Raw genomic sequence first — 17,329 nt, forward strand, 5'->3', positions numbered from 1 at the left:
ACGCCAAAGTACAAAACTATCACAAGAGGCATGGTTTTTCATAATTTAAAACTCACAACCCCAAAACAAGGTGGAGATACTTTGGTCAACCCCTAACTCTTGAGTGATACTCATGTTATTCTTACTACTACACCCCTCCCTTTTTCTTTCCCTTTTCCCCTCACAAACTCCTTTGGAGAAATAAGGAAGGAACTCCCTCCCCATTCTCCGTTAGGGTGGTTTGACTTAGTATTCTTCCATAGGAACAAGTTGTTGATCGACATCACCTTGAGTGGTTTTCTCTAAACATTTCCCATCATGCATTCACCTTATGGGGGGCACTGAAAGATCAACTCCAAATGCATGATGAAATTCGTATATAGGAACCATGGTTCTAAAAAGCGCGCCATGGCGCGCCTCAAGGCGTGCCATGGCGCGAGGCGTGGTGTAGCCGTTACGAAAACGTCCAAGGCGGGTTTGTTAAGTGTGGCGCCCAAATAACGTGTAAAGGTGCGCCTTATCGCGTTATGATGCGAGTTTTTTTCAAGGCGTATTTTTTTTTTGTTTTTTTTTTTCTTTTGTTTTTTTATCGGGCCTAAAATAAATGAGTTTTTATTAACTTTTTTCTATTAAATATTAATATAATACTTCTAAAAACTTCATATATTTGATAAAATTCAATAATTATATGATTTATATCTTTTAATGTATATAATATAGTCACGCCTTGAAAAACGTCATGGCTCACCAAGGCTTGCCATGGCTTAACTTTTACCTTGCCGCCAAGCCACGCCTTACGTTATTTAGAACCTTGATAGGAACCCCATCAAAATCTCATTCAGTCATTTGTAATTTATGTAACTTTTACCCCAATTCTCTCTACCACCTATTCTTCGACATCCCTCTCAGGTTGGCATAATATGAAAGGCAAACCGAAATTCATAAATGTTCTCAAAAATGGGTAGGCATTCAGCAAGCCAAGACCAGTTTGTCTATTATTCACTGGTACTGTTGACGACGTATAAGTTGAAAGAACCAACATGATTTTAAAAAACAAGAGAACCCTATGAATCAGGGGGCCTTCCCTAGTTCCCTTTCCATATGTGGAGTCTCCATGTATAATTGTCGATTGAATGTCTACATTCCACTAAATACACGATGCAATAACGAAAATTTTCAAAAACTAGAAATTTAGTGCAAAAGTAACAATCACATGAGTAGGAAGGGAAGGAGAAGGATCATTCCAAATTCCAATCAATCATTCATAATGATGCCAGATGGAAGAAAGGGGGCAGCTGCCAAGCAATGAAAATCCAGTCCAACTTCCGTGAGGTGTTGGTGATGCCGGTCCCCTGCGGCCTTAATAAGACCCATCCGTGAGTCGTGTTTTTCCTTGTTGGACAGCAGCCGCCTGCGTCTCTTCTTCAAGTCTCTTATCTCCGTATCAATTTCATCAATCTCTGCATCCAGTCTGTTTCCTTCCATGCGTGCCTCCTCCATTTTGTGTGTGATCCGTTTCAAACGTTGTTGCTGGAGGTCCCCCTCCTCCTGCTTCTCCTTTATGAGAAGCAACTGTGTCAACCGATCTCTTACCAGTTCCACCTGAAACCCATGAAGTTCCAGTTCCGCCACCGTTTCCAAACACTCCTCTATCGCGCTTCTCGGATCCTCAAACCGCAGCGCACAAGTCTTGTCAACCACCCGCGAAAAGGTCACCATGCTACCAATGGCCACTCCTTCCCGCTCGCTCTCCTTCACGCCTTCCAATGCTCGGAAATGTGGTTTCTGTGGAATCTTATGCAACACTTCCATCGATTCTATTGTCTTCCACAGTGTAGGACTGCTTATCTTAAAGGGCAAATTATCACCAAAACCTAAACCTTCTTCTCCCTTGGTTGCTCCACTTGGAGGAGATTCAGAGTCTATACTGATTATCCGTCGCTTTCCTCCTTTCCCTCTCATCGATGAATATACTTTTACATTCTCATTATTGTCTTCTGCAGCAGGTTGCTCTAAAGGCTTGGTTACTGAACTTGCAGACCTTTGACAACTTTCCATCTCAGGGGGGGCAACACCTTCATTCTCATGATCATCATCATTAACTGCAACTGCAACTATAAATGTTAAAAACTATGCATTCATGTTCATCATCAACCAAAATCTCCACTGATATGTGATTAACTATACTATACCTCCTGCTGCTGCTGAAACTGGAATCTCGGGACTTATGGCTTGTAATTTAGGTGGTCTGCCGCTCTTCCTTTTTGGAGTTGGAGTTGGAGAAACAATTTCAGCTTCCTCTTCCCCTTCCTTTCCCTCCTGATTCACATTTCACAATCACATACATACATACATAAAAATAGTGAGCAAGTGTAATGTTCTCACCTTATCAACCACTGTCAATGGTGCAAACCCAACACATGGAGATGCTTGTTTTGTCTCACCTTCTGCAACATTGATCAACTGCTTAAGTTTCTTCTCTTGTGATACTGTCATCCCATTACATTGGGTAACATCTTTTTCCACATTTTCGTGGCTTCTTGTTTTGGCTGGATCATCTTTAGCTCCTGAAAACTCTTTGTTTACTACTTGAGCTCTTATATAAGATTCTAAAACAAACAAAAAAAACAAAAAAGACAAAGGCAGCTAGTCACACACCTTCGCCTATAAGCTCGGTTTCCAATCTCCCCTTCTTTCTTGAAGAATCCATTGTTGGAGTTTTCGGTTCAACACCTTTTCCTCGTTTACTACACTGCAACAAGTCAAAATTCAAGCTTGGTCTTCATTATTGGGCGAAGGAAATTTAAAAAAATAAAATAAAACAAGTATTGCTTAGTAAGGCAAAATCCCTTTGGCTGGTGGAACTTCACATCGGTTGCCTAACCAAAAATGTTCAACTCGCCACTTTCATTCCATGAGAAAGATCGTCAGTTTTACCAAAGGCTTTGCCATTTATTACACTTACTTCAGTATCCAACCCCTGAGATTGGCCATTTGTGTTTTGACTTGATAAACTTGGATCATCAGACCTAATTTCATTTTCCAGTCTCCTGGAAGGCAGTGAATTCTTATCATTCCTGTCAAGATCTGTCTGATTTGTTCTATTTGCTATTGAGGTTACAACGGTAGATTGTTTAGGGGTTGTCTGCTCAAGCTGTTTGGACTGAGTTGTTCTCCCATCCATCTCACCCTTCACAGAATTACATTCACCCTGTCCCTGTAGAACAAAACTCTCAGTACTATTCACATAACTACAATTTACAAACAGTGTGTGCTCAAGGAAAGCTAAAACTTGAGAGGTCATGAAGCAGATCCAAGTTCAATGCACAGTTTTGTCAGTTCAAACCAATAAAAAAAAACTAAAGCAATTGCCTCCTTACATTAAGAAGGAATTAAATTACAGTATCAATACAAGCAAACAAGACACAATCAAGGATCATATACAGCTGAAAACCATATATAGCTTCTGGCAATATAGTTATTGGTATTGTTAGTTTCTAAAATGACTAATCTCATGGTTCACCATCCAAACTGATGCCACAAACTTTGCAACTTTACTCAAAGGACAAAGCATAGATGATAAATGAGGGAGAAGAAAAAGATGTGGGAAAATGTAAATGATTTTGTATTTAATGTAGGAGAGATGGTAGCTAATTATAATCCCATAATAATAGTGACTGTAGGTAATCTCTAACATCATATGATTCCATAGAATAGTTTCCTTTTCTTGCTTTGCCTTGTGCATTTATTCTGTACACTTCTCAGCCAATAAGAAACAGGAAAACCTTAAATCTGTTATGGTATCAGACCTACCGAAGCTTGGGAAACCTCTTTTAGCCTTGGCTCCAATACTCAAGGACTTCATTGAACAAGACAGAGTTTATGATTTTCTTGTAGGTTTAAACTCTGATTTTGATTCAAATCCTTGGAAAGCCTGAAATTCCTTGCTTTAACGAAGTGGTGGCCATTGTTAGAAGTGAGGAGAGCAGGAGAACTTTAATGCTTGAGAGTTGAGACCCTTCCAATGAATGGCTCGGCAATGGCAGCCGAACATGTCAAGGTAGGAAGGGAAAATAGAACCAACTACGAGTCCGGATCAGGGAAAAATGATCAATTTAGAACTCAAAATCGAGATGGACTATGGTGCACTCATTGCAAAAAGGCACGTCACATGAAGGATAAATGTTGGAAGTTACATGGCAAACCACCAAGTCATGAATGGGGCCAGAAAAGTGCAAAAGTTAGAGACAAAGGACCAGCTCATGTTGTAGTTGACCCAACACTGGAAGAAGTCAAACAAGAGCCAATAAGCCTTAAACAAGAGGAAGTAGACCTTCATTCCCAGGTAAACAACCACTTCCATTTGGATCTAATGACAGATTCAAACCTAAAATACTCTTGGATCATTGATTCGGGAGCCACTGAGCATATGACTCGCTCTTCCAAACACTTCTCCACATACTCACCTTGTCCAAGTAACAAGAAAATTGCCACTGCTGATAGAACTCGAACCACTGTAGCCGGTAAAGGAAATATCCAAATCAGCCCATCCATTCTTTTAAAAAGTGTCCTTCACATCCCAAAATTGTCAACTAATTTGATCTCTGTAAAAATAAAATAAAATAAAATAAAATAAACTAGCACGAGATTTACGTTGTTATGTGATATTTTCCGATGGATAATGTAAGAGGATTGGACTTGTATAGGAAAAGGATGATCTATATCGTCTTGAGTAGCCAAAAAAATTCAGATTATCTCACTCGTATAAGATTCTCGCTCACTCATATCAGAATTTGCTTACTCATCTTTGTTTAAAACAATTGATGTTGAAAGCCTTCATTGTGAGGTATGTGAGCTTGCTAAACACAAGCGTATCCCTTGTTCTAGTAATAAAAGAAGTAATTCTCCTTTTTTATCTTATCCACACTGATATACAGGGTCCATCTAATTTTTCCAATGTGTCGGATGCACAATGGTTCGTGACATTCATTGATGATTGTACACGGATTACTTAGGTGTTTCTGTTAAAGCATAAATCAGATGTTAGCACTCTTCTCCCTAATCTCATTTCAATGATAAATAACCAATTTGGAATCAAAGTTCAAAAGAATAAGATCTAATAATGCTCGAGATTATTTCAATCAAACTCTCGCCTCCTATTTTCAAAAGGAGGGGATAATTCAAGAATCTTCCTATGTTAAAACACCTCAACAGAACGGAGTGTCAAAGAAGAATCGTGTTCCGCACATCTTTGGATGTATCTCATTTGTTCACATCCATAGCCAAGATAGAAACAAACTTGATCCCCAGGTTTTACAGTGTGCTTTTTAGGATATTCCTCAACCCAGAAAGGGTACAAATGCTACCACCGCCCATCTAGAAGGTTGATGTAAGCTTTAGTGAAAACAATCCCTACTTCACCCAGCCTTATCTTCAAGGGAGAATCGTAAGGAAGATAATGGAAGCTTGGAAGATCTTTTCCATGACTTATCTACATCTTTTCCTTCGCAATCTCAATCCACATCTATTCCTACATCATCCCAATCTCACTCCAAATCATATCACTGATCTAGAACAGTTGCATCGCAGCCTCAATTCACATCTATTCCTACATCATCAATCTAACTCCCCAAATGCTCTTACGCATGATTCTGTCCCTAATCCAGAAACAGTTTCACCAGTTCTGGTTCGTGAAACTATTACAAAACCAAATCCACACAGTTTAGAAAGAACCCAATATACTCAAGACAAAAGAAGAACATTCTAGACCTGAGCGAAACACCAATACTCGAGACAAAAGAAGAACATTTGGACCTAAGAAAGACACTCAGTTGATACTAGTCCTTTTGATCCTTCAAATGGGGTGATAACCTCTTATTCTATACCCTTGCAAAGTGAAACTGAATCTTGAATCTCAAACAAGTGATCAAAATCTACCTATTTCCTTTTGTAAACAAGAAAATAGATCGAGGGTGAAAATAACCTTATTAATTGTGATCAAATTACAAGGAGAAGATGTCATGGTATATAAAGAGGCAGGATCCCTAGACATAGAAAACCCTACAGGCCTATGGGCTAAAACTATGCCAATGCTAATATGTACAATATTTACATTCCAATACTCCCCCTCAAGCTGGATCATAAATGTTAAACATTCCCCGCTTGTTACAAATGGCAGATATCTGCGAACCAGGTAAAGCTTTGGTAAAGACATCAGCTAGTTGACTTCCTGTTCGAACATGGGGAGTAGAGATGGTTCCATCTTCTAGCTTTTCACGAGTGAAATCAGCTAGTCTACTTCGATATGTTTAGTCCTTTCGTGAAACATAGGATTGTTTGCAATATGGATAGCCGCCTCATTATCACAATACATGTTCATTGGTGTTGATTGAGCAAACCCAACTTCACCTAACAATTTTCGTACCCATATCAGCTCACATGTAGTTTGAACCATAACTTTGTATTCAGATTCAACACTTGATTGTGAAACAACATTTTGCTTTTTACTTTTTCACGAAACTAGGTTCCCTCCGACAAATACACAATAACCTGTAGTAGACCGTCTGTTTGTAGGATCTCTATTGTAATCAACATCTGTGAACCCTTCAATGACATGATAACCATAACTTTGATATAGGATGCCATGACCAGGAGCACCCTTTTGGTACTTCGGAATATGACTAACCGCATCCCCCTGAGAAGTTCGAGGTGACGACATAAACTGACTTACAACACTCACTGGAAAAGCAATGTTTGGACGTGTAATCTTCAAATAGTTAAGTTTTCCCACAACTCTCCTGTATTTCTCTGGGTTCTTGAGTGGATCTCCATCGTCTGCTTTCAATTTCATATTCGAAACCATTGGGGTCTTACAAGGCTTTGTTTCAATCATCCCAGAATCTTTCAGAATATCCAAGCAATATTTCTGTTGAGACAAACAGATCCCTTTTCGAGTACGAAAGACCTTAATTCCCAAAAAATATTTTAAAGGACCTAGGTCCTTGGATTCAAACAGAGATGCAAGGAAATCATTCAGTTTTTTTATTCCAGTTCCATCATTCCCAATAATCACAATATCATCAACATACACCACTAGCAGAATGCATCCAGAAGAAGATGAAGCAAAGAACACAGAATAATCATAAGAGCTTCTTCGTAAGCCAAACTCTGTTACCACGGCATTAAACTGTCCAAACCAAACCAACAGGAATTACTTTAAACCATACAATGATTTACGCAGCTTACAAACCCTGTCATACCAAACTCAGGTGGTTGCTCCATAGAAACTTTCTCGTGTAAATCACCATGTAGGAAGGCATTCTTCACATCCAGTTGGTGAAGGGCCCAGTTGTAAGTAGCAGCTAATGAAATGAACAAGCAGATGGAAGATACCTTAGCCAAAAGAGAGAATGTCTCTAAGTTTACCATAGGATATAAAAGAGGCTATAGGGTACATACATGAACGCTTACCTTTCCTTAAGGCGATAGGAACATCAAGATCAGGTTCTGTGCATCGGAAGGTGATGAATCGCTCATAGCAAGAGTCTCATCCTGGGCAGTTAATTGCACCGCGATCTCGGTGGGATAGCGTTTCACGGGTGTATGAAAAATTGTGTTTCCAAATAGCGGTTCCGAGATTCTCGGCGATATAGGACGCAATTTCACCGTGATTTCAAAACCGAGATCTCGTTTTTATCCCGCTATTCACATTATTGGACTTTTTTGCTGATTTTTTTTTTTTTAAAAGATTTTTTTCATATGGACCAGCCCGATATCTGTAATATTCTTAGCCCAACGTCATTTATTTGCCCAATATCATTTATTTGTGGTACTTCCTTCCTGATGCTATAGACGACTCCTACTTCTACTGATCTACATTTGACAATTTGATATTTGGACTCTTTTAATTTGGTTGTGTTTTTACATTTTATCTCTTTGTGATTATATATATATATATATATATATATATATATATAACCGCTATCTCACCGATATTCCACCGCGAGAACCGCTATTTTAAATCACGCCAAGTGACCGCTATAAGATTTTGGACCGCGATAACTGCATAGGTCTCATCAATACTTAGATCTGCAGATGAAGATGGTATGGGATCAAAATTTGATGTAGGTCGTTGTCTATATACGTGAATAATTGGCGGCTTAATATGCTCTTCACGTTGGCGGCTATGAGACTCAGGAGAAGGTATGGTGTATACCAACAGATCATTAGACACTCTTGGGTTCAAATGATTGGTCATAGGAAAGTGTATATTTTCATGAAATGTAACATCTCAAGACACAATGTACCGATTGAGTGTAGGAGAGAAGCACTTGTAGCCTTTCTGAAGTCTAGAGTAACCAAGGAAGACACATTTCAAGGACTTCGGATCCAACTTTGTTAGGTGTGGTCGGGTACTCCGTGAACAGTACCGAATGAACAGTGCGATGAACAATGTTGTGAATAGTACTCCGTGAACAATAATCTCTCTTAACGCAAAAAACGCTCCAACCCTAAACCTCGCTCTAATACCATGTAAGCTAGAAAATAGATTAAGGGTGAAAATAACCTTATTGATTGTGATCATATTACAAAGAGAAGATGTCGGAGTATATAAAGAGGCAGGATCCATAGACGTAGAAAACCCTACGGACCCATGGGCTGAAACTAGGCCAATGCTAATATGTACAATATTTACATTCCAATACCTTTAGAAAAGGAACGAGAGAATGCACAAAAATACCATTGTATCCCTCATCACACTACACCTCTTTCCAAAAATTATCTCCTACATTCAAAGCATTTCTTGTCGATCTCACCTCCATTACCATTCCCACCAATTTGTATGAGGCATTATCTAATGAAAAATGGAAGCAAGCGATGAATGTAGAAATGCAAGCACTAGAAAAGAATAAAACTTGGAAGTTGGTTAAATTGTCCAAAGGAAAAATAACAGTAGGATGCAAATGGGTCTATACAGTGAAATACAAGGCGGGTGGGTCAATTGAAAAGTATAAAGCAAGACATGTAGCTAAGGGATATACGCAAACTTTTGGCATTGATTATTTCGAGACATTCGCACCAGTTGCAAAAATGAATACAGTTAGGGTAATTCTATCCCTCGCTACTAATCTTGGTTATAGAACATGAACAAATTCCAATACGGTGTGTAAATTGAAAAAGGCACTATACGGTTTGAAACAATCTCCCCAAACATGGTTTGGGAGATTTTCCATAACTATGTTCGCTATGGGATATAAACAAAGTCAAGGGGATCACACTTTATTCATGAAGCACTCATAAACAGGAAAGATAACAGCCCTTGTGATATATGTAAATGATATCATCGTAACAAAAGATGATGAAATAGAGCAGCAAGCCTTAAGCCAATGTCTAGTCAAAGAATTTGTGATCAAGACATTAGGAAGATTGAAGTACTTCCTTGGAATTGAAGTCGCCCATTCAAGAAAGAGAATTTGTATATCCCAAAAGAGAATTTGTATATCCCAACAGAAGTATACTATAGACTTACTCATGGAAACATTTCTAGGTCAAGGTGCATGCAAACCAGCTAGTATTCCTATAGACCCAAATCATAAACTGGGATATGCAGAAAAAGATGCAACTATAAACAAAGAAATGTATCAACGGCTTGTGGGGAAACCTTGGTTTTAAAAACCGAGATGCGCTCCGATATGATAAGGTCCCGAAGTGTGATGCGCGATGTGAATGCACGGGCATCACGTAGACGAGGAGCACAAGTAGTCACTAGTGAAGCAGAATGTGTTATGCATGATTACCAGTATACTAAAACACCATATATATATATATATATATATATATATATATATATATATATAATATGAAAGTATGATATATATAGCATAATAGCAAACATTAATAACTAAATAACTAATAGTCTAATAGTAGTGCAAAATGAAACTAACAGACCCTAATAGTAGTGCATAATAGCAAATATTAATAACTAAATAACTAATAGTTTAATAGTAGTGCAAAATGAAACAGGTAAGACCAGTGATAAAGAAAGATAAAGAAAGAGAGAAGAAGAAGATTCAATTGCCCAATAACATCACGTACGCATGGGTATGGGTTAGAAGTATTGTACACGATTACACGTTATCTCATAATCTAGGGTACATAGGAATAGGGCCGCTTAGTTTAATTAAACAATTGCATGGGCTTTTTTAGTTGGATTTTATATTTTTTTTTAAATAAAATAGGTCTGTCCAGGATGCGCTGAAGCATGATGCTCTCGGATGCGCTTATGTGCACGCATCACCTTGCAACACGGAATTCGCATCGCAACATCATATTGAAGCGTATTTTGTTGCGCTTCGGTGTGCATCGCACCTAATGTGCGCTTTTTTAAACCAAGGGGGAAACTTATATATTTGTCTCATACCTAACATAGCTTATGCTATTTTAAACCAAGGGGGAAACTTATATATTTGTCTCATACCTAACATAGCTTATGCTATTTTAAACCAAGGGGGAAACTTATATATTTGTCTCATACCTGACATAGCTTATGCTATAAGCATGGTCAGTCAGTTTATGCATAATCTAAAGGATACCCATTTGCAAGCTGCACATCGAATTTTACAGTATCTCAAAGGAGCACAAGGGAAGGGGATCATGTTTGAAAGAAATAATTGTCTAAGCCTTGAGGCATACACTGATTCAAGCTATGCTACGTCATCAATTTACAGTAGATTAATAACATGGTATTGTACTCTCCTAAGGAAACCTTGTGACATGGAGAAGCAAGAAGCAAAGCGTGGTGGCATGATCTAGTGCTAAAGCAGAATTTCGTGCAATGGCACAAGGTATATGTGAACTATTATAGGTAAAAATTATCCTTGAAGATCTAAAGATCAACTGGGAGTAGACCTGGCAATTTGAGACACGAATACACAAATCTGTGACACGACACGAATACACGACACGAATATATCTTAAAAATTGAGATAAACCTTATTTCTTATCGTGTAATCGTATCGTGTGAAATTCGTGGCTGACACGTTTTCATGACACGAATACACGAATTGCCAGGTCTAACTGGGAGTGACCAATGAAGCTTTATTGTGACAATAAGTTTGCAATAAACATAACTCACAATCCAGTTCAGCACGATCGGACAAAGCATGTTGAAGTTGACAGACATTTTGTCAAGGAGAAGTTAGACACTAGCTTAATATGTACCCCATTTGTGCCTATTCATGAACAACTAGCAGATGTCTTCACTAAAGGGCTAAGTAGACCAATGTTTGAAAGAAATTTATCCATGTTGGGAAGGGAAACTCCCACTCACCGGTTTGAAGGGGAGTGTAGGAAAATGTAAATGATTTTGTATTTAATGTAGGAGAGATGGTAACTAATTATAATCCCATAATAATAGTGATTGTAGGTAATCCCTAATATAAAGGGATTCCATAGAAGAGTTTCCTTTTCTTGCTTTGCCTTGTGTATTTATTCTCAGTTAATAAGAAACACAGGAAAACCTTAAATCTGTTAAAAGATATAGGTGTTTATTAAAGAGGAGTGGAGGTCTAAATAGAACTAATAGATCGAGAGAACTTCTCAAAAGATGAGTATGCAGTAGGGGAAGAGCAAAAAAAAAAGTTCTTTGAGCAATATGCAAGTTAGAAAAACTAACGAACAACTAGAAAATGCATATTCCCTTTCCATATACAACCCAAGAAAAAATAGAGGCAAGTAGCTTCGGGCGCCATTGACTCACTCTCATTCTCTCATTCATAATATTGTTGCATGTGGTGAAGCTAGCATTCCTTTTATTGCCTATTTTACCCCTGATTATGGTATTATCAGGCTCAAAGGAATTGCTCTCAAGATTTATATCTTGATTAAAGCTTTAGGTTCTAAATTTAAGTAAACAAAACAAAAATCTTTTCTATGAAGTCTTTGATAGAAGAAATTGAACAAAAAGACTAACATGCTACATTACACAATAGTCAATGGAGGCAAACCATAATAGAAAAGAAAGCAGATCAGTTAACCATGTAAATGATGATATGAATACCTGGAAAGTGATAAACCATTTTCCGCGTTTCCACTTCATACGTGGCCTTACACTTGACCAATCAAATTCTCTCTCTTTTTTTGTGTGTTTAAAGAACACGTTGTACCTATTATCAGCAAGTTTTTTGGTAACTACTCCCCTCCACCAACCAAAATCATAGTAAGCATCCACCTTTTCCAGCAAAACAAAATCCTTATCCCTGAGGCTGAGATGAGGTGGTGAGGGTCGGATGTGTTGGTAATCTACAGCAACTTTATGAAGAGTTGCTTCATCACCAATTCCTGGCTGCTGATGCTCAACCAGAAAAGAATTGTCGCCCAAGTTTTCTACAACAGTTGCAGGGAACCAAACCTTCAGATTCCCTACCTTAACACACACTTCGACTCTTTTGCCTACAGTGAACAGCAACCCTGCTGTTCTCTTTCGAGAATTTTTTTAATGGAAAACAATGTCAAGAAAAATTCACAATGAATAAACTCAAAACTTAAAACCAAAAGTTAAAAATTCACTAACCTTTTTATGTTCCTTCAAAAACGTATCAACAACGTTTTTTTTGAAATGGTGAAGAAGCAGGACATCTTTTTTTGGATTCATACTTGCCTTGTTCATATAAAATAACTACATACAGAGAAACAAAACTATATTATATATTGACATATTGTTACCTCTATTTAAATTTTACCATAAATAAAACTATAAAAGTGTTCAAGTAACCTGTAAAAACAAAACACATCCACCTAGATATTTTTGTTTCAATCCTTTTCTATTCTGAAAAGAAGCAATGCTCTGCACCATAGTTTCAATGGCATGTGTTGCCCACCTCTTGTGATTCATATCATCAATGTTATTTAAATACTTCCCATTTAAGCTACCCCTTCCTGGTGCACAAACAATACGAAGCAAGGATAACAGAGCATAAGCTTTTGTAGCAATGTTCATGTCATTGCTTTTAAGATGTACTGCAATTTTTTTATTGGACACTGTAAATTGACAGGGATTACTATCTGCAAACAATGTCTTTAACTCTTTTGAAGGATGTTTTTTCAAATCAATCTCTTCCACACCATCTTTAATTCCCATGATGTGAGTAAATTCTTCAGGTGTGACTCTATAGTCATGACCATTGATATTTAGACTCTTATTAGAGACGTTGAAGATGGATACTAGATCGAGTATAAGATCATTGTTTCTCACCCCACCATCCAGCTCCAAAAGACTCTGAAATGGGTTATCTTTCAAATTGGTTCTCAAAATTGTACACCTCTCTTCCCCTAATTCTTTCCAACTGTTTACAAATTCAGTGTCTGAGCATTGAATTCTAGTCCTTGGTCCATTTGTCTGCCCATATGTTTCAATTTCCTCTTTGGGCAAAACAGTCCACATGTCTTTAATTTCCTGTTTTTCTGCAACATTGGATACTTCTAGCTTTCGGTTATTTTTATTGTTCCATTCATTCTGAGAATCCATTTGATCATATATTATAAAAGCCTGCATTTTTATCATATAAGATGCATCAGTAACAAAAAATAGCACAAGTTTTGGTACATACATACAAGTTTAAGTAGCAATAACTAAAAGATCAATGCATCAAGTTTTGATACAAAACAAATCTACGAACTATAACAATAACACTCAAAACGCAACCTGAAACACTACCAAGCATTAGAATTAAAATAAATCTATGAGCTATAACAAGAAAATATTCATATTACTGATGATGGAATCAAGAACATAATTACTTAATTACTCTTGGCTTGAGCAACATCTGCACTAACTAATTCAATAACCTTACAAAAAGATAAATCGATCAGGAATGCTTATCATCATAAAAGATCAAACAACCATAGTCTTGAAGTTTTGTTCTTGCTATTTTAAACCAAAATTAACGGAAACCTGTTTTGAATCGATCCATCTTTTGAACAAGTGCAAATTGCACCTTTGCAAGAAACAACATTGTGTTTAGAAAGCACCAGATGCCGAAAATAATGAAAGCAATAGGCATAGATCAGATATAAACCTAAATCGACAGCTCTTCACCAAACTTACAACTATTTGATGCTAAAATCACTCAAAACAATATGAAGTTGATATAATCAGAGGACAGAGACTGATAGAATCGTTACCTGGCTTGCTGACTTCTTCAAGCTAACTTCGTCAAGCACTCAAGCCAATAAACACTCATTCTAATTTGGGGTCGTGCCTTCGTCGGTTCGAGGTGAAGTAGCGATCAGCAAGAATTGTGTGGGTACGTCAGTCGTGAAGGTGAACTGGTGAAGAATTGCGTGGGTTTCGTGGCGTTCGAGCAAAAGGCCTGCGATCGAGCTAGGGCTTTCTTTTCCCGTTTGACGGTGGGGGGAGATTTGGGCGCCAATTCAAAAACAAATAAGAAAAATTAAGGTGTTTTAAGTTTGTTTAGTTGGTGATGGGACTAGATAGAACAATATTGGATTGAACGAATTAGAGTGAATTAGACTGAACTGTAAAGCGTTTGGTAGCACAAGGACATGGCAGAACATGTTATTAAAATGATCAAATTGTCCCTGGAATATATATATATATATATATATATATATATATATATATATATATATATATATATATATATATATATATATATTATTAGGTTAGTGTGTTTTTTGCTAACTATAGTGTGCGTGTGTAAATGATTCTAGGTCAATCTTTGTGCTAATTTAAGTAAATGGTTTTCTTTTAAACTTAGATAGAAAAAAAACAAATTAATATGATTTCATTAAATGACCGGGCATGGAAGGGTAGTTTTGTACATTACCATCGTCATTATAATAGGAAACGTTCGTTTTTTTGGAACTGATTCACTCATCCCAAATATCTCGCAAACAATCAAATCAAAACCCATTTGTATCGGAGATCAAAACATATTCTGATTTTCTATAATAAACCTCCAAAATCGGAAGATTCTACGAAGATATTTCATATAAATATCGACTATTAAACCCTAGAAGACGGAGGAGGCATTGGGGGTTTTTTGTGAAGTGTATTCTTAAAGAATGCAGAGTACAAGATCGACTTGGGTTCAAGAACACAGCAGAGACGGTGTTAATCTTGATGATGATGATGATGATTTTCGTTCGCAACCTGAAGGTATGAAATTTTTATTGAAGTGGATGTGTATTGACTTTAAATATGTATTCTACTCGAATAAATATAGTTAGACTGATTTATGCATGTATGATTTGTGTTTTGCAACCAGAAGGTATGATTTGGTTTAATTCCTTAAGAAAATTAACTTTCGAAATGATGGGTTTGATTATAACGATTTTTTTTATGTGATATCTACAAAGAAAGCTAATAATCTAATAGAATCAATTAGTTATGGTTTTTGTTCTGCTAGAATGTTTGATGCATGTATGATTGCGGTATAAGCATGTTTTTTTATCAATTATAAACATTTTTTTATGATATTGGTTTTTTCCGGGGGAGCTGGATTGTTCGTTAGATGTCGAGATTGCAGATAATAGGTCTGTTCGGGTTGCGAGGGTTCATCAAGGTCTCACTCTTCAGTTATTCAGCGAGCAGTATCTGGTTGATTTGGTTCTCATTCCTTTGCGTGGGAACAAGGTTATTGTGGGTATGAATTGGTTGAGCTCAATGGGTCAGTGATCGATTGTGAGCAGCAGTTAGTTCGAGTTCGGACCCAAAGTGGGGGAGAGTTAGTGGTCCATGGGGAGAGATCTCAGCGTGGGGCGATTTTGTGTTCAGCAGCGAGGGTCAGAGGCTATTTTCAGTAGGGTTGTTCTGGATTTGTCGCCTATGTTATGGATACCCGGGATAAGGGTAAAGCGATCGTGGATGATGTGTCGATTGTGCAAGATTACCCGGATGTGTTTCCAGAGGATTTTCCTGGGGTGCCTCCAGAGAGGAAGGTTGAGTTCAGGATTGATTTGGTTCCTGGTGCGACTCCGATAGCCAAAGCACCGTATCGGTTGGCTCCTCCTGAGATGCATGAGTTATCTACACAACTGCAGGAGCTGTTAGACAAGGGATTCATTCGACCGAGCAGTTCGCCTTGGGGAGCACCGATCTTGTTTGTGAAGAAGAACGATGGGTCTCATTGTATGTGCATTGACTACCGAGAGCTGAACAAGGTAACGGTGAAGAAACGTTATCCACGTCCAAGAATTGATGATCTTTTCGACCAGCTTCAGGATGCATCTTGGTTTTCCAAGATTGATTTGCGATCGGGTTATCATCAGATGAGGGTTAGGGATGAGGATATGCAGAAGACAACTTTTCAGACTCATTATGATCATTACGAGTTCGTGGTGATGCCTTTTGGGCTCACCGATGTTCTAGCCGTGTTCATGGATCTCATGAACCGCGTGTGCAGGCCGATGTTGGATCGGTCTGTGATTGTATTTATTGATGATATCTTGGTTTATTCCAAGACTCAAGAGCAGCACGAGGAGCACTCAAGGGAAGTGTTAGAGACTTTAAGGAGGGAGAGACTTTTCGCAAAGTACTCCAAGTGTGAGTTATGGTTTCGTGAGGTGCAGTTTCTGGGGCACCTTATCAACCAGAAGGGTATTCTGGTCGATCCGAGGTCTCCATCTGAGATTCGGGGTTTCCTTGGTTTGGCGGGTTATTATCGAAGATTCGTCTCCAAGATAGTTGTTCCTTTGACTCGGTTGACAAAGAAGATGGTTACATTTCGTTGGGGGCCTGAGCAGCAGGCAACTTTTGAGACCTTGAGACAACGGTGGTGCGAGGCACCGATTCTGACCCTGCCAGAGGGTGTCGAGTATTTTATGGTTTATTGTGATGCGTCGATCATAGGATTAGGGGCAGTGTTGATACAGAGGGGTAACGTGATTGCTTATGCTTCGAGGCAGCTGAAGCCTCATGAGGCAAATTATCTGACGCATGATTTGGAGTTGGGGGCTGTAGTTTTTGCCCTCGAGATTTGGCGGCATTACCTCTATGGGGTCTGTTGTACTATTTACACGGATCACAAGAGTCTGAGGTATTTGATGGATCAGCCAAATCTGAATATGAGGCACCGCCGATGGTTGGATGTGGTGAATGGTTATGATTATGAAATCCTTAATCACATGGGGAAGGCCAATGTGGTGGCCGATGCTTTTAGCCGCAAGGCGGTCGCGGCTCCGATCAGAGACATATATTTGAGGATGACTGTGATTACTCCGTTGTTGGAGCTGATTCATGAGTCTCAGGTCGAGGCTATGAAGGAAGAACACCGGAAGAGTGAGCGTATTGTAGGTCAGGTGGCTTCCTTCGATTATGATAGTCGTGGGT

General features: G+C 38.3%; 1 protein-coding gene across 2 annotated transcripts; it reads right to left on the bottom strand.

Annotated features, from left to right (window-relative positions):
• Positions 1 to 1,023: 1,023 nt before the first annotated feature.
• On the bottom strand, positions 1,024 to 14,562 carry LOC145103998 (DUF724 domain-containing protein 7-like). Of its 2 annotated transcripts, none has more exons than XM_079041280.1 (9): positions 14,161 to 14,562; positions 12,752 to 13,525; positions 12,551 to 12,655; positions 12,038 to 12,457; positions 2,945 to 3,196; positions 2,638 to 2,731; positions 2,365 to 2,537; positions 2,172 to 2,298; positions 1,024 to 2,087 (listed from the first exon to the last, which is right to left on the bottom strand). In XM_079041280.1, the coding sequence occupies exons 2-9, from the start codon at positions 13,502 to 13,504 to the stop codon at positions 1,234 to 1,236; spliced, it is 2,778 nt and encodes a 925-aa protein (XP_078897406.1). In that variant the 5' UTR covers positions 13,505 to 13,525; positions 14,161 to 14,562; the 3' UTR covers positions 1,024 to 1,233. The 2 variants fall into 2 exon arrangements, with proteins under 2 accessions (XP_078897406.1, XP_078897405.1); XM_079041279.1 differs by having other exon boundaries at positions 2,365 to 2,546.
• Between the last annotated feature and the right edge of the window lie 2,767 nt (positions 14,563 to 17,329).

Source organism: Lactuca virosa, chromosome 4, assembly GCF_052849685.1.
Source record: "Lactuca virosa cultivar CGN04683 chromosome 4, Lactuca_virosa_CGN04683_v6, whole genome shotgun sequence".
Lineage (NCBI taxonomy): Eukaryota > Viridiplantae > Streptophyta > Magnoliopsida > Asterales > Asteraceae > Lactuca > Lactuca virosa.